Source organism: Talpa europaea (assembly GCF_964194135.1).
Source record: "Talpa europaea genome assembly, chromosome: 3".
Taxonomy (NCBI): Eukaryota; Metazoa; Chordata; class Mammalia; order Eulipotyphla; family Talpidae; genus Talpa; species Talpa europaea.
In genome coordinates this window covers 119,974,068-120,001,162 of record NC_140069.1, presented here as the reverse complement: position 1 = coordinate 120,001,162, position 27,095 = coordinate 119,974,068, and the positions used below count along the sequence as shown (strand labels likewise).

General features: G+C 35.6%; 1 protein-coding gene across 1 annotated transcript; it reads left to right on the top strand.

Annotated features, from left to right (window-relative positions):
* On the top strand, window positions 1-26,781 carry PNPLA8 (patatin like domain 8, phospholipase A2; the record flags this gene model as incomplete). The annotated part of the gene is made up of 9 exons (XM_084229997.1): window positions 1-1,050; window positions 1,190-1,339; window positions 5,828-5,979; window positions 7,660-7,754; window positions 11,132-11,303; window positions 12,490-12,547; window positions 15,916-16,110; window positions 22,545-22,740; window positions 26,507-26,781. The coding sequence occupies 9 exons, from the start codon at window positions 1-3 to the stop codon at window positions 26,779-26,781; spliced, it is 2,343 nt and encodes a 780-aa protein (XP_084086123.1).
* Between the last annotated feature and the right edge of the window lie 314 nt (window positions 26,782-27,095).

Genomic DNA, 27,095 nt, shown 5'->3' with positions numbered 1-27,095 from the left:
ATGTCTATTAATTTGACTATAGATATATATATTTACCTCCTTAGTAATGCCAGAAGTCTTTGTGGGAAGCAGAGAAGCAAGCAACTGCATTTCTTTTGCTCACCTAAACATTACTGGAGGATAAGCCACATCAGTCTTCAAAGAGGTTTTTATTCAAGCAAAATAAGATGTAAATGGACAAAAAGTGAAGCACATTCTTGCAGTAAACACTGTTACTCTCTCAGCAACCATGCTTTACATATTGGAATTTTGAAACTTAGTACTTCTGCTCCCAAGGGACTTACAAAAGTGAGCCTTCGTATGTCCCGTATTAAAAGTACTTTGAACTCTGTTTCAAAGGCTGTTTTTGGTAATGAGAATGAAATGATCTCTCGTTTAGCTCAATTTAAGCCAAATTCTCGAATACTAAGAAAAGTATCAGATAGTGGCTGGTTAAAACAGAAAAGCATTAAGCAAGCTGCTGAAACACTTAAAAAATACAGTGACAAATCAGCAGAGAAGAATTCTTTTCCAGAAAAGAAAAGTAGCATAGATAAAGACAAAAGTAAAAAAAGCCTTTATCATTATACAAGTAGTATAACCACAAAATTTGAAGAATCATTCTATTTTTTATCAAATCATATTAATTCATACTTCAAACGTAAACAGAAGATGTCTGAGAAGAAAGAAGATAAACCTTTTCAGGACAAATTAGAAGTTGAAGATAAAAGCCTTGAAGTGAAATCCAGTTCTCCAGATCCTGGTGTCCAGATTGATAAGAATCTAGACTCAGAATCTTCTTTACCTACTGAGGACAAACCTGCAAGTCCTAGCAAGGCACCTGAGGTTCTTCCAGTTTCTACTAAACAAAGTATTGCAAATTTTCTTTCTTACCCCACTGAGGGTGTACAAGCTTTAGTAGGTGGTTATATTGGTGGACTGGTACCCAAATTAAAGTCTGATTCAAAGAGTCAGCCAGAAGAACCGGTAGAGGCTGCTAAAGCTGAGCAGCCTGTCAGCAAAGACAAAAATGCAGAGGAGAGAAACCGTTTATCTCTTCAGCGAGAAAAGGCAAGCTGTTATTTAGTTTGGTTTTAGGTTTCATTAATTTTTGTCATATTTTAAGTTTCCCTACCTAAGAAAATTTGACCATTTGTTGGTATTTCTAGCAGTTTCATATACTAAATATGTATTTAATATGTCCTTTTAGATTATTGCAAGAGTGAGTATTGATAACAGAACTCGGGCATTAGTCCAGGCTTTAAGAAGAACAACTGACCCAAAGCTCTGCATTAACAGGGTTGAAGAACTTACTTTGCATCTTTTAGAATTTCCTGAGGGAAAAGGAGTGGCAGTCAAGGTAATCTGGTTTTATCTTAAAAATATTTATTAACCTCTTGGGCCTCCCCAGGGGCGCAGTGGGTTGAGTGCAGTGCTGTGAAGCTGTCTGCAGCCTTTGCGGCACGGGTTCGATTCCCCGCCGGCCAGGGAGATACCCACATGGCGCGGCAGACCTCTCCTGTTTCGCCCACTGCTCCTCTCAGCAGTGTTTTCAGTCTCTGCCTGTTCTGTTCCCTGCTTTGTCTCTGCTGAATTCTCTCAACCTCCAGTGCCTCTGGCCTGTACCCCAGCTCTTGTAAAAATAAATAAATCTTTAAAAAAAAGTCAGTTAAAAAAATATTTATTAACCTCTTAAAATGGAGAAAGCCTTTCTTTTTTTTTATTTAAAATATTTCTGCTTTCATCACACATGATGTAATTTCAGCAGTTTCCCCATTCTATGTTATACATTATGCTAAATGCTCTTTTATTCTATGATATAAATCATGCTGTTAGTGCTAGTATCTGTACTTTGAGATTAAACTTTTTTAAAATGGAAGATCTCAGTGTATTACTGGAATTGCACAACAGCTGCCAAGTTTATTTTAAATGTAGTGTAGATATTTATAGTACATAATTACTCTTTCTATGACAGGAGATTCAATTTACAAGTAAAGCCACTGCTAATTTTTATTTTATGGTCTTACTCTATTTGTAAGTTTAAAAATTGTAATGATCTTACTGATAATACAATTAGTAATCATTAATAAAAGAATTAACTTTTCTTTGCCTCAGTTTTTTCAAATATTAGTGAAGATTATTGAGACCCATTTAAATACTTTCAGAGAGAAAATTGTAAAATAAAAGTTTTGTATTTAATCTGTACCAAGATAATTTTTAAATATTTAATGAACAATTTAAAAATACCATGCAATGAATTGATAATGTTAATATTTCATTGGAGATATATCAGTGCTTACTTTAGCTTCCCATTCAGAAAATTATGTTAGCTCCCATTTGTATGACTTTCTAACCGCCATTTTCTGGTAAATGATGTCTTCGAATGATGCACCTTGCTGTGATTTTTTTTGTACTGTATATATATATACATTGTTCATATTGTATATGTATACATTGTTCATAAAATTGAGGATGATCTTTCATAAATGTGTAATCTCTTAAAAGATAAATATCCAAATACACATATGCTTTTAAGTGCATTTTATATTTTATTGAGATCCTGAGAGCAGAGATCTAAAATAGAATTGCATATTTAAAGAAATTTTTAAAAAAATGTGATTTGGAATGTTTATTCAGCTCAATTTTTTCTTAAAGATTTATTTATTTATACAAGCACTGGGTACAGTCAGAAGTGCGGGTGGGTGAGAGAGAATTCACCAGAGCCAGAGCAGGGAGCAGAACAGGCAGACTGATGAAATACACTGCTAAGGGGAGCAGTGGGCATGGCAAGAGAGGTCTTTGCGCCATGTGGGACCCTCGCTGGCGGCTGGGGATAGAACTGGTGCTGCAGAGGCTGAGGGTAGCTTCGCAGCCCAGCCCTCAACTGCTGCGCCACCGGGCAGGCCCTTCAGCTCAATTATTAATGAAAATCTACCTAGAGTGATAGAATTGCACTTTTGAGAAATGCTAGTCATTTATGCACGGAATTTTTATATGAAATTTACTTTGTGTGTGTGCTGTATTTATGATAACCAAATCTAGGGAACTGTCTTTAATATCTAAAAGATTTATTTATTGGGACCTCCCTGGTGTGGTGCAAGAGGTTAAAGTCTCAGAATTTGAAGCTATCACAGGCACTACAGCGAGTTTGATGTCCAGTTAGGGAGCTGACCTACATGGCGCAGCAGACCTCTCCTGTCTCCCCTGCTGCTCCCCTCAGCAGTGTATTTCAGTCAGTCAACCTGTTTCCCATTCTGTCTCTGGTGAGTCCTCTCACTGCCTGCCCCCTCCCACACCTCTGGCCTGTATCCTTGTGTGCATAAATCTAAAAAAAGATTTATGTATGCATTTAAAAAGATTTATTTAGTTATGCATACAAGAACTGGATTATAGGCCAGAGATCCAGGGGATGGTGAGAGGATTCACCAGAGACAGAGTTGGGAGCAGAACAGGTAGATTGACTGAAATACACTGCTGAGGAGAACAGCGGGCTAGGCAGGAGAGATCTGCTGCACCATGTGGGTCACGGACCTCCCTGGCTGGGGATCAAACTCATGCTGCAGTGGCTGCGGACAGCTTCATAGTGCTGAGATCTGAGCCCTTGCACCACCATGGAGGTGCTTTTGTGTATTTTGTGTACTTGTATTTTATGTGTTATATTTATGGCAGCCACATCTAGGAAATTGTCTTTGATGATTTTTCATTGGGGATCAGGGTGATCTTACACTAATTTTTTTAAATTAAAAAGTAATCTTTTATTATTTCAAAAATGGGCAGCATGTGGACATTGTAGAAAATTAGAGGAAAATAGGAATAGAAATGTCTCTACTATCCTGAGATTACCACTGTAATGTATTAGTATCTATTTGTGTTAGATTGAACAGGGTTAAGCTCAAATAACAAATCATACCAAAATAGCAGTATCTTACCGCAACAGAAATTTGTCACTCATGTAAAGTTGGCTGCTAGTTTACGTGACAGTGAACCTCTGTGTTGCCTATTTTGATCTTGTTCCCTGCATCTTAATACAAGGCTTCTTCCATGGTTGCTCTAGCAGCGTGAGAGTATTTGAGCAGAAATTGACATAACCTATTTTTCCTGCCCAGTTGGATTAGCCCTCAAAGTACTGCCATTGTGTGCCTGAGGGTGGAAGCGAACTGGGTAGGTATTGGCAAACACTGGTAATATCTACCACAATATTCTCCCAGAATCTGTTCTACACACACACACACCCCCACGCGCGCGCGCGCGATGAAGTCATTGTATATATAGTTCTGTTTCATAACCTGTTGTTGTATTTTTTACAATATAAACCTTTCTGTCAGTAAATTTTTGTCTCCTCCTATACCTAGGAGGTATAGTTCAAAATGTTTTATGTAACTGATTGGATTCAAATGAGAGTCCAGTTCAGACCATATGTTTTATTTGGTTAATTCCCCTAAGTCATTTATAATATAGCACAGCCCTTCTTTACCCCCACCATCAAAACCGACTAACTGAAGAGATCAGTCTGGGTTATTTTGTAGAGTGATTCACTTTATGGATTTGCCAGAATTCTTTTTCATTGTTGGTACTTAATTATTCCTCCATCCTTTTTATTTCCTGAACACTGGAATTTAAATATATACTCTTGGTTGAGTTAAGCATTTTCTTGGTAGAACACATTGTAAATAATGTCCTGTGCCTCATTGTGTCATATCAAAACACATGACTGGTTGTGCAACCGCTAGTAATGCTACTGGATTAGGAGGAGGACATTTGATCTTTTCATTGGATGCTTAAACTGGAACCATTATCTCATCAGCCATTAACTTAATTGTTTCCAGAACTAGTCATTTCATTAGCATTGCAGAATGAAAATCTTCTAATTCCATTACTCCTGTATTACAATTTACATTCTTCTGTAAAAGTAGAGCTTTCCTTCACCAACTGAAGCTATTTGGTTACTCTCAAAGACCAACTTTACGAGACTAGCAAGAGAAATGCTTACTTTCTTTCTATTTAATCTCCAAATTTCAAACAGTTATTTTTAAAACTGCCTTAATGGCGACATGGATTTTGGGTATCTTTTCTTAATTTTAATGGGCAGTATTTGTCTTCTACTTCAATTTTATTACCATTTTCTCATTTCACCATGAGGTATCCTTGTATCCCATATGAAATGTACGTAAGGTGGTTTCATTTTTTTCTTTTAGTAGTAGTTTAAATTTCTTAGAGTTACTATGAAGCAGTTTCATCTTTAAGATTTGGACAAAATATTCTATAAAATTTGTTATTTTGTTGTAATGATACTTGTGTACTTGTGTTAAATTAAACTTTCTCTGATTGTTAAACTAAGCGCTGCATTTTAAAAAGAGAATTATTGGGCCTCCCTGGTGGCACAGGTGATTGAGTGCAGCGCTGTGAAGCTGTCCGCTGCCTCTGCAGTGCCAGTTTGATCCCTGCTGGCCGCGGACATACCCACATGGCAGGATAGACCTCTCTTGTCTCGCCCACTGCTCCCCTCAGCAGTGTATTTCAGTCAATCTACCTGATCTGTTCCCCGCTCTGTCTCTGCTGAATCCTCTCACCCTCCTGCACATCTGACCAGTACCCTGGTCCTTGTATAAATAAATAACTGTTAACAATAAATTTAAAAAGAGAGAATTATTTGTTTTGTCCTAGATATTAAGACAAAAATATTTTAGATACTCGTTAGATACTAATATCAAAAATTAATTAAGATTACTGAGAAATTAGTGAATACTGACACTTTGATTATAAGTGATGGTCTGTATGTGTTGGTTAAAAATAATCATACATTTTCACTCTCGACTAAAACAACAAAATATCTTTTCTCTTAATGTAGGAAAAAATTATTCCGTATTTATTACGATTGAGACAAGTTAGGGATGACACGCTTCAGGCTTCGGTTAGAGAAATTTTGGCCTTAATTGGCTATGTGGATCCAGTGAAAGGAAGAGGAATACGAATTCTTTCAATTGATGGTGGAGGAACAAGGTAAGTCTAGAAAAATAATTTTTTTAAACTACAGATACAGTTCAACTTTAGGAGTTTTTAAAACTGATTTGGTGTAACTGTATCTTCACTTACTATATTCTTAGCTTACTACTTGGTCAGTCTCAGTGCTTCAAATTCAAATAAATTTCCTTTTATTTGAATTTGATCTGGTTTTACATTTTAGTTTTTCTTCTCAGACCATTTTGTTTTTTAGGAGAGTTTTATCAATGTGATTTTCTCCAATTTTGGCACTGTTTTGTAATGTTAACTTTCATTATACTTATCTTACCAGTAGGTGTCAGTCACCTAGTTATTTAAGAAATTGGTAATTAGGAAAGGAGTCTGCAATCAGTAACTTCCTGACATCTTCACTTGTGGGTGCCAGTTCTGCTACACAGGAAATACTTAATGTATTCTTAGTTTGGAAGGTGATAAATTTCAGCATCAAGCTCCATTCTTACTACTGGCACTCCACTCTTGCTTTTTACTCTCTTAATTTTTCTAGTTTCTTACTACCTTTTGCTTGGATTCTTTGGCTTGGTTTTATAAACTGCCCCCCCCCCCCAATTTTCTAGCTTCGGTTCCAGTTTCCTGCCATTTCTACTCTTAACCTCTTAGTTTTGTAGCATATGTACTGCTTATCATTCTTAACTTTATCTCTCTAATATGCCTATCTTGTCAATGTTTCAGTGATTTTATATATTCTTCTGATGTTAAGAATTGTTCACTATTACATACACCCTAACACCTTCTGGGTTTTTCTGTCTTTCACATTCTTTCATGACAGTATTTGCACTTGGGCAAGGATCAAAAAATGAACAAAATTAGATGTATTAATGTATGCTGCTGACTTTGCTGGTTTCTGGATACAGCTATTTCTTAATGCAGAACATTGTCCTAAGGTTGTTGAGAGTTTTTAAAATAAGCAAAAAAGCTTAAAAATATGACTAGTGAAACAAAAACATAGACACATAGATCCTCAACTACTTTGATAATAGAATAAACCAATAGATGGCATCCAGAAACTTGGTGAGTGGAGGTTTTAAATATTTTCCAGAGTTGGGGTGTTTTAAAATAATACCTTACATATGAGTGAAATCATATGTAAGACTGTGTCTTTTTCCTTCTGACTTATTTTACTTAGCATAATATGTGGATTATAAAAAAAAAAGCCAACCAAAATAAAACAAAGGAACAAACAGAAACTCTTAGCTACAGAGAGTGAATTGTTGATAACCAAAGGGGAAGGGGTTTGGGGTGGGAGGTGAAAAGGGCACGAGAGTCAGTTATGTGGTGGTGGATAGAAATTAGACTCTTGGTGGTGGTTGTGTAGCATATATAAATTGTCAAATGATAATGTACAACTGAAATTTGTAAATGATGTTATAAATCAGAGTCACCTAAATTTAAAAAAATCTTGCATTGGCATAACTTTGTAGTCTTAAAAGCAGCTAGTATAAATTTTATATACGTATTTCCTTAATAACTTTTATATCATTCTTTAGGTGTTGATTTTCTAAAGTGATTTTAAAAACGTGGACCATTTTTACTGATGCTAATTTATAATATTAGTTTTCATTTTAACATATAATCTAGAAAAGCATTGTGGGATTGTTTCATTCAATAACTTAATTGTCCTTGAAGCACAAATTCTCATTTTGCTTTTAATCTTTATTGCAGGGGTGTGGTTGCTCTCCAGACGCTAAGAAAATTAGTTGAACTTACTCACAAGCCAGTGCATCAGCTCTTTGATTACATTTGTGGTGTAAGCTCAGGTAATTATTATATGGAAGTGGTACATCCCATCATTGCATTAAGAAAAAGAACATTAAGCATTAAGTTTAAAATGATGGTCATTCTCTGAAATGATGGGTATTTTATGTTTTGATGAATAATCTTTTTGGTTTGCTTAATAAACTTTTAAAAAGCTTATTGGGGGCTTCCCCGGTGGCGCAGCGGTTGAGCGCTGGGTTGCGAAGCTGCCCGCGACCTCTGCCGCGCCGGTTTGATCCCCGGCTGCTCCCCGGCCACCGGAGGAGGGTCCCGAATGGCGCGCAGACCTCTCCTGCCGCCCGCTGCTCCCCTCAGCAGTGTACTTCGGTCCTTCTGCCTGCTCTGCTCCCCGCTCTGGCTCTGGTGAATTCTCTCACCCTCCCGCACTTCTGACTGTACCCAGTGCATGTATAAACAAACAAACAAATTAATTAATTTAAAAAAAAAAAGCTTATTGGGATCAAATTAACTCTCAGAAGTCAATTTTAATGTGTTTTTCCAGTATTTTTAAATCACTCATTGTGACAAGTGCAACTTATGAATTAATTGCTTTGTGGAATAGTCATCTTAAGGAAGTGATGGAAGGAAAGTAAGTACTCAAATTGTATTTGAGCCAGTAGAATATTAAAGACAAATAAGATTTAATTTTTTTTTGTGAGAGATGTCACTGAAAGGAAATTGCTTTTATTTTTACATCTGATTTTTTGAAACTAGAATTTAAATTAGTAAATGTGGCAATCTATGTTTTTTTTAGTTGTAATTTCTTATTTATTTTTCAGAGATTTATTTTATTTACTTATGTATAGAAGAGCTGGGGTGTAGGCCAGAGGTGCATGAGGATGAGAGGGCTCACCAGAGACACAGTGGGAAACAGAACAGGTGGACTAACTGAAATATGCTGCTGAGGGGTGCAACTGGTGAGACAGGAGAGGTCTACTGTGCCATGTTAGCTCCCTGTCTGGGGGTGGAACTAGTCTGCAGTGGCTGGATAGCTTCATTGTGCTGAGATTTAACCCCTTGTGCCACCAGGGAGGCCCCAGTTTCCTATTTTTTAATAGGAGAAATTGGTAACTTAAGACTATGATTTTTGCTGAATAATTTCTTACTTTTTGTTGACTTACAAGATAAATTTTTTTTTCTATTTCCTTATATCAGCTCTTTCACCCATCTACAATCCCTGTCTCTGGTTACCCCCATTTCCTTACCCTTGTATGTATATTAAGCCTCTGAGGATACCCATAGTTAATTGTTTACTTCTCAGGTAACACTCAAGGACTATTAAGATTGTAAATCCTTGCTGTGTGTTTTGCTGTTGGACCTGATAATTTTTCATTGTGTATTAGTTTGTCTTCATAGATTTTTATTTCTGTTTCTTTTTCTCATTCTTTTGAATTACAATCAACAAAATCAAATGATTTCTTTATATTGTCTCTATATGACAAATATTCCCAAAGAACATGTTAATTGATGCTCAGTTGTTATAAAAAATGAAAGCAGTGGTGGGGATGATTCAAAAGCGTAAGGAATCTTGTGATTCCTGTGATGTTCCACTCAACACTGATTCCTTAAGATCTTAGTAAATTTGGAAAATACTGGAATAAAGGAAGATAAACAGGTTTCATTATAGAGGGACTTGTGAGATCTATTGTTACATTAAAAAAAATGCATTCTTACTCTCAAGATAGGAATTACATATATATCCCAAATTAACTTTATTATGGACACTTTTCTTAAGAGGCCCTAATGTGCTTTGGTACTTTTTTGGAGCTATTATCCTAACAATTTCTGTTAAAATTTGCAATGGTCCTAGTAGTTCAAAAATTTAAACATATCTGTGAGCTAACTAACTACTTACTTTGGCACCATGGTTGGTGAGTGGGTACACAATAATTAAGAGAAGTTTAAATCACCAAGATTTATCCAGGAAGTAGACTATCAGTTTCTGTAATATGTACGTTTCTGTATTTATCACGATATGTGTTTTCCATTGTGTCTTCTAGCTTGTGTTAATTCTAACTTAGCTTACTTACAATTTTGCTTTCTTTATTCTATTGTGTGTATTCTACCTTAGACATTCTGTTTATTTATAAATTTTATAGTTAATTAAATGTATATTTAGTTTAAGGGCATTGCCCTCACCAGTTAAATAAAATTCAGTTTTTTAATACCTGTTTAGGTTTACAGTAGCCCTAGGAAAGGAATTGAAATTTTTGGCAAGTTATTTCTTGTGTAAATTTGAACCTTCTCCCCTTTTTCCCTTTAGTTCAGGGTTATTCCACTTAGGTGCACTAGGTGGCAGTGTGTCCTACCAGTTGCAGGTGGAATAAGAAATAAGCTATTAATAGTTAAAGGGAGGGCCTCCCTAGTGGCCCAGGGATTAAAGACACATCACTATCAAGCTATTGGCAGCCACTGCAATGAGTTCAATCCCTGGCCAGGAAGCTAACCCACATGGCATAGCATAGCTAACCCACATGGCATAGCAGTGTTCTGTTCCCCACTGTCTCTGGTGAATTCTCTCATCCCCCTATACCTCTGGCCTACACCCCAGTTCTTGTATGCATAAATAAATAAATCTTTTTAAAAAATAGTTAAAGGGACAGCCCAGAAACCTTATTTCTTTAATTACACCAGTTCCCAGGCCTAACTTGAAGGAGTCATTACTCTAAATTAATTGGTTAAGTAGTCAAATATACTTTATTCTGTGACTAAAAGTAAATAATTTATGAAGTTAGAAAGAACATTACTGCAGTATTTTAATTTTAATTATGTACTTAATACAAAACAACATGTTTTTACATATTTTTAAATTGTCGTCATCATCATCATTGCTTAGCATTTATGTAATCCTTATTGAATCCTGGTAAAGCCCTTAACATATGTTTTCCCAGTGCAAGAACCTTATAAATTTTAGTTGTTACTGTCTTCATTTTATAGATGAAAAAATTGGGCCTCCCCGGTGGCGCAGCAGTTGAGCGCTGGGTTGCAAAGCTGTCTGCAGCCTCTGCAGCTCTGGTTCGATACCCGGCTGCTCCCTGGCCACCGGAGGAGGGTCCCACATGGCTCGCGGACCTCTCCTGCTACCTGTTGCTCCCCTCAGCAGTGTACTTCGGTCCTTCTGCCTGCTCTGCTCCCCGCTCTGGCTCTTGTGAATTCTCTCACCCTCCCGCGCTTCTGAATGTACCCAGTGCTTGTATAAATTAATAAATAAATAAATATTTTTTTTAAAAAAAGAAAAAAATTGATGCTCTAAGAGGTTAATGGTTTGTCTCAGGTGACTGAGTTTGAAGTAGCAAACCTAGCCAGGTCTGTGACTCAGGATATCTTATAGTTACCATAATGTCAATGCTGATAAAAACCTAAGGATTCTTTCTTTCAGGTGCCATATTAGCATTCATGTTGGGATTGTTTCATATGTCCTTGGATCAGTGTGAGGAACTTTATCGAAAAATAGGATCAGATGTCTTTACACAAAATATCATTGTTGGAACAGTCAAAATGAGTTGGAGCCATGCATTTTATGATAGTCATACATGGGAGAATATTCTAAAGTAAGTTATGTTTATTCTGTTTAAAATATTAAGATTATGTAGGTAATATGCACATACTATAACTTGAAAAATATGAAGAAAAATATTATTGAAACCACTAATTAGAGATAGCCATTGTTAATATTTTGGGGAATCATATTGTAGTCACATATTCACTCATTTATAAAATCAAGATTTAAATAAAATAGCAAGTGTGTACTTTGCTTAAAATCAGAATGCAACATGCTCTCAGGAATTCTGTCCTAATTTTACCACTGGACATCTATGAAAAGATAAAGTAAAAAAACTTAGAAAAATAAAATTGCATTAATCTTTATGTAGAAGAAACATGTAGATCAGGTTGGATAAAACAAAGGTCTTGTCCATCGTAGAAAGTATTTTATAAAAGATTATAAAAGGTAGACATTACCTAATTTGTAAATAGTACTCTTATGTGAAATTCACTAGTATTCTGATTGAGAAACATGAGTATTATTTGGAAAAATTATTAGAAAAACATCTTTTCTTATTAAGACAGATTGGTAGAAACCATAGCCTTTATATTCAACATATATTCAATGTTCAGTATATTCAGTATTGTATCTAGGGAAAATCTGCATTAAAATACATTTCCTATATATTGGAATAGTCAAAATTGTTGCACAAGGGCAATCTCTATAATGTTGCAGTAATTCACATGCAAAATCAAATGATTTTAAAAGCATGTTTAGGGTGGGAGGTGATGTTGACTTTGTACTGCTAAAACAAATTTAAAGTCTGAATGTCCTGATTTGATTTTCAGATTGCTTATACTTCTCTAGTCTTACCTCAGCATTGTTCCTTTATCCTACCAGGAGGACTCTGAAAACAACAGATTTATTCTGCTTCTGTATATGTTCTGACTCTGAATGCATTGCTTGGCCATCTTTTGCAGGCCTTCTCTAGCTACAGCTCATGAGTTGCTGCCCCAGTATTGATGACCACCCCTTCAGAACTATAGATACTTAACAGTTTTGATCAGAGATTAATAAAAAGCTACGTATTGTTTCATGTGCTAATTGGATAATAAGCCTCCTAGGGAGAGTCTTGTATATTTGGTCCCTCTTTTCCCTTTACTACTTGCATAGTAGATCTGTTGAAAATGTCTGTTTCCTTATTATTAGGAGATAAAGTCATTTTGATACAGTTTCTTTATTCTTTAATAAAGGGATAGAATGGGATCCTCACTAATGATTGAAACAGCACGAAATCCCACATGCCCTAAGGTAAGTTCAAAGTCTCTTATATGTAACAGAATTGAAGATCAAGGAGAAAGCACTTATCGTGAAACTCTTTCAATAGATTATATTATCTCCTATATATTGAATCATTCTGTGGAGATACAGATTATGATCATTTTCGATATGCACTAAAATATAAAAAATATTTGAGAGTATGACAGGCTGAAGATAAGGGCTGAAGTTAAGAATTTTTTTATATAAATATTTTTTCCAGAGGCCTCCCTGGTAGCGCAAGGGGTTAAGTGTCAGCACTATGAAGCTGTCAGCAGCCACTGCAGCATGAGTTTGATCCCCGGCCAGGGAGCTACCCACATGGCGCAGAAGACCTCTCCTGACTCACCCACTGCTCCCCTCAGCAGTATACTTCAGTCAGTCTGCCTGTTCTGTTCCCCACTCTGTCTTTGGTGAATCTTCTCACCCCCCACACCTCTGGCCTGTACCCCAGTTCTTGTATGCATAAATAAATCTTTAAAAAAAAATTTTCCAATGGGGAAAATGGTCTTTTTTTAATTATGTATAATGTTATTTTTATTAATGAGATTTTTTTTTTTTTAAGATTTTTTTATTTATTTATTTATACAAGCACTGGGTACAGTCAGAAGCGCGGGAGGGTGAGAGAAATCACCAGAGCCAGAGTGGGGAGCAGAGCAGGCAGAAGGACGAAGTACACTGCTGAGGGGAGCAGCGGGCAGCAGGAGAGGTCTGCGCGCCATGTGGGACCCTCCTCCAGTGGCCGGGGAGCAGCCAGGGATGGAACCAGCGCTGCAGAGGCCGCGGGCAGCTTCGCAACCCAGTGCTCAACCGCTGCGCCACCGGGAAGGCCCTGTATAATGTTATTTTTAATGAAGTACCATTGTTTTAATATCCTTGTTAATTTTTTTTGACAATATAGGGTTGTGGTTCTCATAGCTTTCCTACCACTTAAAGTTCTCCCCCATGGTCCATTGTGCTCCCCTCTTTTCACCCTCTCTGTCTTTCTCCTGGATGCCTCAGATGTTTGGCCAGCTTTCAAGGGTTGGTTTTAAAGTTTGTCTTTTCTGACACTTTGTTTAGCTTCTCTATATTACACATGTAGTAAAACCATTTAGTATTTATAGGGAAAATTATTTTATCATAAGGGTTAACCAGATGTAATGATTTCAAAAAAATTGTGACTTTTCTCCCGAGGAATTTTAGAAGAAGTTTATGTACCCATTCAGTATGTATTATATTAACATACTAATGGGATCCCAGTTTAGGACTTAGGGATCTAGGAATTCTGTGCAGCTTGTGTTTATTTATTCGCAATTAACAGGCTATAACAATGAAAAATCAAGTACAGTTACTCTGTTGTTTTCACTCTTGCTTAGTCTTACTTTCCCTGTTCTTTTAGATTTTTTAAAAAAATTATTTATGCGGACAAGTACTGGGGTGTAGGCCACAGTGCGGGCGGTGAGAAGATTCACCAGAGAGAGTGGGGAGCAGAACAGGCGAATCTACTGAAATACGCTGCTGAGGGGAGCAGGGTGTGAGACTGGAGAGGTCTGCTGCACCATGTGGGTTGCTCCCTGGCTGGCCTGGGTTTAAGCTTGTGCTGTAGTGGCAATAGCTTGATAGCGCTGTGTCTTTAACCCCTGTGCCACCAGGGAGGCCCCCTGTTCTTTAGATTTTAATTTCAGCCTCACGATGTTGTGCCTTGCTAGGCACTTTGGATGTGTCAGTGAGTAAATGCAGACACAGAGTGTATAGTTCAGTAGAGCAAAGTAGGCTTCAAATAATCACACAAATAAGATGCAGCTTCAGTGAAATAAGTGCCATAAAGCAAATAAACAGTTTTCTGAAAGGATATGTTTCTGAGTCATGAGGTAAGGCTACTCTGAGGAAGTGAGATTTGTAATTTCAGTGTGAAGGCTAGATAGGAGCATTCCTGGAAAAGGGAGCAATCTGTGCAGGAGTCATGGAGAAATGCAGGAATTGAAGGCGTTCTTAAAGACCAAGACCTTAAAATCCAAGGTCCAAGTGCAGCGTGTGGAATGAGGCTCAGGTGGCAGATGGATCAGACCATGTAGGGCCTCAGAGGCTGTGATAATGAGATGCCTATGAAGAGGACCCTGAGGATGCACTCTGTGCCTCATTTGTTCCTCTATATCTTTAAGAGCTTGTTTGTTTGTTTTCAAATAGTGGGAATTGCAAACATAAAAGATTGGAGTGGGTGTAGGAGATCCTCTCAGCCAATTCAAAGTAATTTGCGCACATAAATGGAGCAGCACTCACGTTTCTTAATTCAGCTTACCTATGTGCCAATTAATAGACCGTCTGGGTCTTAGTGTCTGGCTAGCTATTGTCCATAGTGGTCTCAAACAACTCTTGGATCCCTCCTAAGAACTTGGAGTGTGATCTTGATTTATAAAATAGCAAAGCAGTAGGCCCCTGCCAGGGCTTGGTATAGGACCCTAACAACTTTTGCCTCATTGATACATTCAGCCTCTTAAGTTTATACTGCAGATCATTGACTAATGCAGCACATTTTACATAAATTCAACACATACCAATAAAAAAATCTTGAGACCTGGAACAAAAGATTTTTTTTTTTATAAAGTTTTTTTTTTTTTTTTAAAGATTTATTTATTTATTTATACATTTATACAAGCACTGGGTACAGTCAGAAGCGCGGGAGGGTGAGAGAATTCCCCAGAGCCGGAGAGGGGAACAGAACAGGCAGAGTGACGAAGTACACTGCTGAGGGGAGCAGCGGGCGGCAGGAGAGGTCTGCGCGCCATGTGGGACCCTCGCCCGGTGGCCGGGGATCGAACCGGTGCTGCAGAGGCTTGCAGGCAGCCTCGCAACCCAGCGCTCAACCACTGCGCCACGGGGGAGGCCCTGGAACAAAAGATTTTTAATAATCACCCAGATGCCAGTAATTAACCAGAGTCAGAAAATCTTGGGTTTGTGTATTGTTAGAAGTTCAGTTACTAAAGTTATAATGCTATCAAAGAGCACAAAAACAAAGACTAATTTTTCAGTGATAGGACAAAAACAATTACTCATCTTTAAGTAGTTTTTATTCATTTCTATTGTATCAATTATATAAAGGTCTGCAAATTTATACCTTTTTGAATGTCTTTAATCACAGTCAAAAATATCTTTTGTTATGGTTTTCTTTTAATACATTTCTTAAAACTGTCCCATCCTTGTATCTGTTTCCCCATAAAGAAATACATATTTTAAAAGGTTTGTTTTCCTTTGCTTAACATTAAGGTTAATCTTAAGGGTAAAACTGTAGATTGTTCGTTCATACAACTAAATAATACTTAATTTTTACAAGTTCCATTATACTGCTTATAATGCATAATGTTCACTTTTTAATCACCCAGGTAGCTGCTGTAAGTACTGTAGTAAACAGAGGGATAACTCCTAAAGCTTTCGTGTTCAGAAACTATGGTCATTTTCCTGGAATCAGTTCTCACTATTCGGGAAGCTGTCAGTATAAAATGTGGCAGGCCATTCGAGCTTCATCTGCTGCTCCAGGCTATTTTGCAGAGTATGCATTGGGAAATGATCTTCATCAAGTAAGTTCATAGTATGTCTTATCTTTTTAAATTTCATGTGATTAAAAAGAATCAGAACTTACTAAATGTCACTGAATTTACAGAGGGATCAAACAAGAAGACTTTCTTCTTCATATTTCCATGTGGCAAAAAATGTATAGTACAAGATATTTTTGTTTGTTTTTCTTAAATTAACAAACTGCCTGACTTGAGCATATTTTAGGAAAGAATTTCTGTGTGTTTTAAAAAATGTTATTTATGTTCAATTATCATTTTATTTTTGGAAAAATGGACTTAATATATATCATTAATCTTCCAAATGTGATAAACATCAAAAATGAAACTGCCCTTCAAAATGCAGAATCCAGTCTGTTCAACAGTTTTGACAGACATACTTCGAAGAAGAGGCTATAAAACAATAATAATAGTAAAGACTCATTGTTAGCTATTGCCTGGCACTTATATATAGTCCTTTATAAGCACTGTCTCATTTAATCATCACTGCTTATGAGGTAGAAAGAGTTATTTCCCTTTCACACTTGAGAAATTGGAGTCAAGAAACATTAAGTAACTACACTAGGGTCACAACTGACAAGTGACAGATTTCAGATAGTCTCTAACTTACTGTTTTTAAATATATGGAGTTGTGATCTATATAGTTGAATATTATTTCTGATAATTTGTTCATTTTCTGTTATGTAGACTCATTCATTTATTGTAAATATTTTCCCTTTCAAGTTTTCCACACTATTTGTAGAAATCTCAACTCATAACTTACACTACAGGACAAAAAAGAGTCAATAAAGCTTTTGAGCTGGTGCTCCCAAATTACATACTTTTTTTTATATGCTTAATTTTTTATATGGTATCTCACTTCAAAGTTACCTGCTGGAGTCAACAGACTTCACTTTCCTTGCTAAGAACTGAAGTATGCCCTCTTTGTCATTTGGGAATTCAGATCAATGTTGAGAAAAAAAACTAGCATCCTTGACAATGATTATCAGATACCATTCAAAGCTCATACATAGATTTGTATTAATCACATATCAACTATATGATTTTAATTTTCATGTGTTTGCTATAACTAAAGCATTTTCATTAACTTTTTTCTCATTTTATATAGTAGCTTAGATATATTTTAAAATGTTATAGTAGCTATCCCATTTGACTCTCGAAGTAATCTTTCTAGTTAAGAGATTAAGATAGGATTCTTTTTGCCTTTGGAGTAAATTCAAATTATTTCTTACTTTGTCAAATCAGTCATTGGTGAATTATGTAAGGCACTTCCCCTTCTCTCCTTTCTTGTCTTTCTTCCACCCCTGCAGGACAGAGAGTGTTAGCCCTTGAGTTTATTTCTGATACTGATTTTTAATTTTCACGTGTTGGCTTATTGGGGAAATAAAATTTTTCCTTAATATAGGGCTTGCTGATGTGGATGGAGCTAGAAGGACTTATACTCAGTGAAATAAGCCAGAATGAAAAAGAAAAATATCGGATGGTTTCACTTATAGCAGGAATATAGGGGAACCTAATAAGACATCAGTGTAAAAAACATAACAGTACAAAACACAGCAAAGCAAAAACAGACAATTATAAACCAGAAACATACTGCAGGGGAGGAGGAGGGAGAGGGGTGAGAGGGAGGGAGGGAGGAGCACAAGGGACTGTGGTGATGGTGCACGGGTGCATTGGGGAAGGAGATTCTGAGGGGGTGGGGGGAAGCAAATATTGTCTAAAAAATGTAAAAAATGATAAATGTTAAAATAAAATAATTTTAAAAAAAGAATACATACATATATATATATATATATATATATATATATATGGCTTGTGATATATGGCTTGCTGTTTTTAACAACAGTTTCTCCATAGTCTTAAAATTTTTCTCACCATGTCATAAATGAAGAAATAATGTAAGTGATTATTTCAAATATAATTGAGATTTATAACTTAAAACTTTAAGATGGCTGCCATGCTACACAATTGCAGTTTTGCCATATATTAGTGAGTCTCAAACAAGTTACTGAATTTCATGACCAAATATTCTGAGAATTCAAAAAAATATATTTTATTTGCTCTTTAATTCAGTGTTCTTTAAGATACATAAAACAAACTAATGTAAATTCAATGGTTCTTTTTCCATTTCAGTTAGACTAGTGATAGTTGTTTTCATGCTTAGCCATTTTTACATTGATGACCATAATCTTTGAACTTAGGTTGAGGTATAGTTTAAAATAACTTTTTGTATGAATTTTATGTAAAGCATATAACCACATATATAGATAAGATACATCAGTAACTTGACACCAGAAAGATTGGCACATCTAATTTAATAAAAATATTCAAATGTAATCTGGAGTCTAAGCAAACCCTATTTAAGTACATTTTCCTTATTGCATATTCTCTTCCAATATTTGAAGAATTAGGGTATTTTTCCTCAAAAGACACCTTGAAAGATTGATAAGAATATTCTAAGGTATGAATGATCGTGATGGCTTAAACAAAGAAAATATTCACGCAAAGTTCCTTTCCAACCCTTCAGAAGTTGCCAAGAAGTTTAAAACTAAAATGTGGTACTTAATTATCTAAGTTATTTGAATAATTATATTCAGTTATTTCTAGTCTCATTTCTAAAGTCCCTTTTAACTGTCACATCTGACATATGTTTTAATGTATGCTACTTCATATCCTTTTTGGAATCAGGTAGGGTATAAATTATAGATTAATATTCTCCTTAAGCAGTTATTTAAAGTAATGCTATAATTAAGAAACATGAGTAGGTAGATGGATAGATTTCATTTGTCTTTGATTATAAAGAGTAGAATATTATATAGTATTGACCAGATTTATTACCTGTCCTAGAAAATTATAAAGTTTGAAAGGATTGTTTTTTAGTTGCTTCTAAAGTATTACTTCTCTCTACCCTGCTTCTCCACCCCCACACCCCACTGCTCAAGTAGCATCATATTCATCTTGAGTTAGTACTTTCATATTTTAAGAAAATTATCCCTCTCTCTCCTTAATGACTATTGAGATGTAAATTAATAGGCAGCAACTGCATGTATTTGATCTATACAGTTTGATGAGTTTGGACATATGCATTTCCCTTTTCACTCATCTTTTCCCATCTCTACATCCAAAATTACATCATTCATGTTCTGGCTTTAGAGATTCTGATAAATTAATTTGCACTAAAGATTTTGATGACTGATTGTAATATATTATTTCTTTTAAGCCTTATTTACATTTTAAAAGGTTATATTCAGAATTCAGAATACATTAACCTAAAAGGAATTATGATATTTCATATAAATTTTCCAGATAATGTTTTTAGCAGAAAGCGCCTGCCAAATTATGCCTGTGCTAGGCCACAATTAGTCGTTTTCATTATAACACGGCAAAAATGTGCTGAGTGTTAATAAGTGCCATGCACTGTGTTAGTCCTAAAAATATAAAGGTTTTGAGAATCTGTGTCTTGAATCCTACCCTCCAAAAGCTCAAACTAGAAGAATATAAACTTAGTTATAGACTGAGATGACTAAATTAATTTTAATAAAAATGTGCAGAGATAAGAAGTCATAAAGAAGATGTGACTTACCAGCAGGAAAAGAAAAATATCGAATGTTTCACTTATAAGAGGAATATAGGGGAACCAAATAAGGCATCAGGAAAGAAAATAATAACAATAAAAAACACAACACAACAAACAAAAATATACAGACAACTATTAATCAGAGACATTCTTCAGGGGAGGAGGTGAACGGGTGATTGAAACAAGGGAGGGAGGAGTACAGGGAACTGAGGTGATGGTGCACGCGTGCATTGCTGGTGGAATTTCTATGGGGACTACACCTGAGAAAAGAAAGCAAACATTGTTTTTAAAAAAAGAATGATATAAATATATATAAATATTAAATAATAAAAAAGAATATGTGAATTATAATATCAGAGTTGGCTTTATGAAAGTTTTCATCTGAGTTGATGTATAAAGAATAGTTGACTAAGATGGGAAACAAGATAGGGGGATGCGTAGTGACTGCTTGCTTAATGATTACAAAGTTTTTGTTTGGGGTGATGAAAACATTTTGGGACTAGATAGTGGTGATGTTTATAAAACATTCTGAAGGTAATTATTATTAAAAATGGTTAAAAGGACCAGTTTTAAGTTACATATCTTCTATCATAGAAAAAACCAAAATGTTTAAACCCTAAAATCAGAAGATGCTGAGGTTAGATGATTAAGAGGCATTGGCATCGTTATTTTCTGGTAGGTAATGATGAGAAAGTATTTAATCTAAAATATTCAGATGGGGCCTCCCTGGTGGTACAAGGGGTTAAGACGCAACCTATGAAGCTATTTGTATCCACTGCAGCACGAGTTCGTTTCCCAGCCAGGGAGCTACCCACATGGCGTAGCAGACCTCTTCTGTCTTCACCTGCTGCTCCCCTCAATGGTGTATTTCAGTCAGTCTGCCTGTTCTGTTCCCCACTTTATCTCTGTGAATCCTCTCACCCCCCCCAACACCTCTGGCCTGTACCCCAGTTCTTGTATGTATAAATAAATAAATCTTTAAAAAAATAAAATATTCAGATGATTATTAGAAGTTATACATACATTAATTAGAGAATTTAGGATAAGCATAGTTTAATGAAAGAGAACCTTTTTGCTGGATTAGAAATGAAATATGTTACCTCTATTTTGGGATACAGGTATCATTCTAATGTCCTCTTATAGAGAAACATTGGAAGGACTAAGTTAAAAACTGTACTTGAGGAAAAGTTTAAGAAAAAATTTATTGGTATCTACATTTTTAGGAATCAGGTAGATTTCTACAGTTGAATAATACAAATACCTTGCCAATTTATGACTTTTCAGTATATATAAAGATTACTAATATTAAAAATAATATTCCTCTCAACTGCTTGTGAACAAACTGATATATCTGAATAATAGACTAATACTCAGCAATAAAAAGGAATGAATTAAGAATTAATGACAGCACAGTGACATGGATGATCTAAAAAGCCTTATTCTAAATCCAGTCAAAAAAATGGGCAGAAGAGCTAAAAAGAAACTTCTCTGAAGAGGAAATGCAAATGGCCAACAGACATATGAAAAAATGTTCAACATCACTTGTAATCAGGGAAATGCAAATCAAAACTACCATGAGATACCATCTCACACCAGTGAGAATGGCACATATTAAAAAAACTAGCAACAACAAATGTTGGCGAGGGTGTGGAGAAAAAGGAACTCTTCTGCACTGTTGGTGTGAGTGCAAACTGGTCCAACCACTATGGAGAGCTGTGTGGAGATTTCTGGACCTACTAAACATAGAGCTTCCATATAATCCAGCAATTCCACTCCTAGGTATTTACCCAAAGGACACAGAAACATCAATTCCAAAGAGTACCTGCACCCCTATGTTTATAGCAGCACTGTTTACAATAGCTAAGCTTTGGAAACAACCCAAATGCCCAAAAATAGATGACTGGATCAAGAAGATGTGGTACATATATACCATGGAATATTACTCAGCATTCAAAAAAGATAAACACATGCAATTTGCAGCAACATGGATGGCGCTGGAAGGGATCATGCTCAGCGAAATAAGCCAAAAAGAAAAAGAAAAATACCGGATGGTCTCACTCATAGCAGGAATCTAGAGAACTTAAATAAGGGACCAGGAAAATGAATATAAGAAAGTGAAAATCAAAATCAACAGAAAACTATAAACCAGAGACACTTTTTGGGGGGTGGGGGGCGGGAGGGGAAGGATTGGGGTCAGAATGGGGCGTTTGCAATTGTATGGGGGAATATAAAAATAAAATTTATTATTTAAAAAAATAAAAATAAAAAGCCTTATTCTAGAAACCAGACTCTAAAGACTCAGTACTGTGTAATTCCATTTATTTTGAGAAAAAGAGCTGAAGTGTGACTTTGAAGAATAGATGGAAGAATAGATTTTACAGAGAAGAAGATTGAGAAACTGAGGGTCCAAGGTTTTGTAAAAATAGAAAGTCACCTGGGTAATATAAGAAATTTTGATCCTTTTCTATCTTTGTAGATAGAAAACTGCAAATAATTCAAAAATAGCTAGACTCTAGGATTAAATGATGACCAATTCTGTGTAGCTTCAAAATGCAAAATCTGCAATTAATAATAAGTAAAAGTTACAGGAAGGAAGACTTGAGTTTATTAATTTTCTAGCAGTTTATAGCTTTTCGAAATGGAATGGATATATTAATATTAAGTGAGGTTTACCCCAGGAATGCATGACTGGTTTATATTTTTATTCTGTTACATTTTGTCATCCTCCATCAGCATGTTTTACCTTTCTTTCCTTTTGAATTCTTAAGAATATTTTGGTTATTGATAAACTAGTTAGTTCTGAATTATATGCAGTTTTCTTTCAAGAGTTCTGAACTATATTTGCTTGACTTACGTTTTGCAGGATGGAGGTCTGCTTCTGAATAACCCCTCAGCGTTAGCAATGCATGAATGTAAATGTCTCTGGCCAGAGGTCCCATTAGAGTGCATCGTTTCCCTGGGTACTGGGCGCTATGAGAGTGATGTGAGGAACAACGTGACCTACACCAGCTTGAAAACCAAGCTTTCGAATGTCATCAACAGTGCTACAGACACAGAAGGTGAGTCTGCTTGCTTCCAACCTTAAAGCACTTTATTTTTTTTTCTTTTTTTAAATTAGGTTTTATTTTTATTTGTATTTATTTATTTTTTGGTGGGACCCTCGCTGCAGCCGGGGAACGAACAGGCGCTGCAGAGGCTGCTGGCAGCCTCTCAGCCCAACGCTCAACCACTGCGCCACCAGGGGAGGCCCCCTTGAAGCACTTTAACGTCTAGAATTTATTTTAACTTTCTAGAGTTTTTGGTAGAGTGTGTTGTGTTTATTATGCAGGCTCAGGAAGGAGATGCACACGGAAGCAAGTCTTCCATTGTTTCCTTTTTTTCCCTCACCCATTTCTTTTAGTGAACCTAGACTAGAGACTGTTCTCCATCTGAGAGCTAGTCAGTGAAGTGAACTCTAAGATGAACTCTTAGAGGGTGAACTCTAAGATGCATGTCCCATCGTAATTTAAGAAACAGGGAAAAGAAAAGGAATCAGATTGGTTAAAATACATATGTGATAACAGAAAATTAAAAATATACTTAGGGAATTAGATAATTTAGTAACATGGACAACACCTGGATTTATACAAAGTCTCTGCTTCTGTCCTGTGCTCTTATAATCTAGTCTTCATATGAAGACCTAGGTGATCCTTTTAATTGTAAATAAAAAGTCATATATTTTCTCTGCCCAGACCTTCACAATTAGAAGCAAAATTCAGATGTCACACACACTGAAATTTACTGGGCCCTGTAACACCTAGCCTTCCCGCTCTGCCAGAATGTGCCCCTTGTGCAAAGTGTACTCAGCTGCATTTTAAATCTTGCTGTTCTTCATGCTAAGAACCTAAGAGGCCTCAGGGTCTCTGTGGTTACATTCTCTCTTTAAGCCCCCGCCCTCTGCCTTAGATATATGATTCTCTCCCTTAATTCAGGTCTCTGCTCAGGTGTCACTTCCTCAGAGTGACCTTTCCTGACCACTCTCCAACCCCCTCACCATCTCACTCTAATCCTGTATCCTGCTTTTCCCCCCTGCCTCTTAAAGCATTTATCTCATCTCCTTGTTAAAGTGCTTGTTTCTCTGTTCCACAAGAGCGTAAGACAGGTGCCTATCCAGTTCACTCAATGCCTGGCATATAAGTAGGAAGTCAGTGAGGATTTGTTGAATTTCTAGTTTTGACCTTGAGGTATAGATCTCCTTATTTTACCGTATTAACAATTTTTAGGTTCTAGGTGAAATCTGTTAATAAATTTCTAAAAGGAGTTACTCCCACTTAATGACTTGCTTCTGAATTTGATTCTTCTAGTGTATCATCATGTTGTTGACTGAGCCATTAGCCTCTGTGAAGCTCCTCACTGAGGATTTTCTTAAATCTATTAATTGATAACATAAGAAAACTTGATATAGTGGGTTTTTCACTATCTAAAAGTTTGTTTCCAGATCAATGAAATATTCTTACCATAAACCACCTGACGAGAAAAAGATAACTTTAATCAGTCGTTCTCATAATAATTAAATGTTTATCTCCTACAAACCATGTGATGCACTCATTTGAAATTTTTAAGAAGCATGCAATGGTCTCATAGTGTACTTACACTCTAGTTAATGAAGAGTTAGAGTGAAATATTTACACTAATTGATTCTAAATGGTTATTGACCTACAAAGACAGTTTTCTTTGGTTTCATTTAATATGTCATAAATTGCTAAATGGTGAATAGTTGTAGATGATTACCACTATGAATGAGGAAAAGGTGTGAGAAAACTGGATTGTTGTAGACAGTATACAAGAAGTAAATTTAACTTGACACAGTTCTTAAAGCATATCTTAAAGCATACATAGGGTTTGGACATTTGAAAAGGTTAAGACTTCCATTTCTGACCATGACAGGATAATAGGAACCATATATCTTTTCTCATTCTAAACAGTCAGAATAGTGGACAAAACAATGGCATGTCGATTAGAAATAAGGAAGTAAAACTTTTTGTATCGCTTACATGGTTTTCTATGTTGACAATCCTAAGGGATCTAAAAATAAGCTAGAACTAATAAGTGAGTATAGCAAGTTGAAGCATGAATACAGGGTCAATAAAACAGGTGTAATTTCTGCATACAATTGGAAATTGAAATTGAATATATACAAGTGTAGATACTAGAACAGTGAAAGCTATACATACAGAGAGATTTTTAAGGGCCTAAATAAATGAATAGATAATTACACCATGCTCTTTAATTGGAAATTTCTATATTGTTACAATAGCAGTCCCCAAAATTGATCTATTAACTCCATATGATTGCTATAAAACACCAAATGAGTTTTTTTTCTGGGATAGAGATTCACAGATGACTATAAATGCATATGGATATGAACAGGACTTAGCGTACCCGAACGGATTTTTAAAAGGAACCAAATTGGAGGACTTATACTCTGATTAAAAGACAGTAGAACTATCGAAAGCATGGACTATAGTATTTGCATAAGATAGAAATCTGTATCAGTGGTACCTAATAAGAGTATAAAAACTGAACCATATATGTGAATTTGAAATATTTTTTTCTTTTTTGATTCTGCTTCAGGCTTCTTTGTACAAATGGCACAGAAAAACGCTATTCAATAAGAAATGGATAGTTTTTTTCAACAGAAAAGATAGACTAGTGGGCAGTTAGATAACTGTATTCATAAAAATTGAAATTTGATCCTTCATACAGATATAAAAATTAACTTGCATTAGATTGTAGACCTAAGTATAAGTGCTAAATCTATAAAATTTCTAGAAGAATATCCTGCAGAAAATTTTAATGACTTCAGGTTGGGTAAAGATTCCTTAAAGAGGATTCAAAGTACATGAACCAAAAAATGGAAAAAGAGAAATTAAACTTCACCAAATTATAAATTTTGCCCTTCAAAGGACAATTTCAATAAAATGAAAAGATAAAGACTGAGAGAAAACATTTATCAGAACCAAATATTAGATCCAAAATATGTAGAGAATTCTTACATATATAAAAAATAAAATAAGTAATTCAGTGGGAAAAATGGGCAAAATTTTGAACAGTAATTTCATTGAAGATTACAGGTGAGGATCAGCACAATTTCTGCACTGGCAAAAGGCAGCTTCTGCCCGCCTATGATTATGCAGGTACCTCTCTTTTTCTGCTTTTCCTAGTGAACCTGCCCTTTTAAAATGTTAAAAAAAAAAAAAAAAAAGATTACAGGTGGCTAAAAAGACTTAATTTGTGTAAAATACTTACAGCAGAATTATCCCTAGTAGCTGAAAACTGGAGAGAATGAGAACTGGAGAGACCAGATTGTATTGTTCCTGTACAATGGAAAAGTGCCCAATGATAAAGAGGAACAATTGATACGTGCTATAACATGGATGAATCGCAAAAGCATTTTGCTAAGTATAAGAAGCTAGACACAAAGAAGAGCTATATGCTTAGGATTTTGTTTACATGGAATTCTAGAAAAAGCAAAGGGTAAGGGGAGAACAATTATAAAAGACACATGAAGGAACTTTTGGGGGTGATGGCAATGCTCTGTCATGATTGTTGTGGTTATACACGTGTGTACTTTTGTCAAAACTTGTCTCGTTACTTGGAGAGATAAATTTCATTTTGTCATTGTAATTATGGATTCCTACCCCTATTAATTGGCTGAAGTGATGAAATGAGCTAAGTTTCGTAATTATCCCTAAAAGAAGAAATTTTTGAATAAAGATAAAATTAGATCATTGCCCAATAACTCAGTTGTCTTCCACCCTAACCTCTCTTTGTTTATTTTAACAGAAGTCCATGTAATGCTTGATAGCCTATTACCGCCTGACACCTATTTTAGATTCAATCCTGTAATGTGTGAAAACATACCTCTCGATGAAAATCGAAACGAAAAGTTGGATCAGCTGCAGGTGGAAGGTATGAAGTACATAGAAAGAAATGAAGAAAAAATGGCAAAGCTTGCAAAAATCCTAAGTCAAGAAAAAACAACTCTGCAAAAATTTAATGATTGGATAAAACTGAAAACAGACATGTATGAAGGTCTTCCATTCTTTTCAAAATTGTGATGAGTGCATATAATATTGTCATAAATGAAGTCCTGTTTATAAAAGCCACCAAATTAACGAATTGTGGGGTTCCGCATGATTAATTGTGAAATACTTGGGAATTCTGGAAAAGACAGTGCTTGGATCAGCTTGCACATCACAAAAAAAGGTATCCTGGATTATAAAATTCTTACAGGAATTGGATTTTTATGACTAGGCTTTAGGAATTTTATTGTGCTAGTTGTTTTTAGTAGATATTGGTGTTATATTGTTTGATGTTTGAAAATTTGTTAATATATGTGCCAAACAAGACCTGAAAACTATCATATTATGCT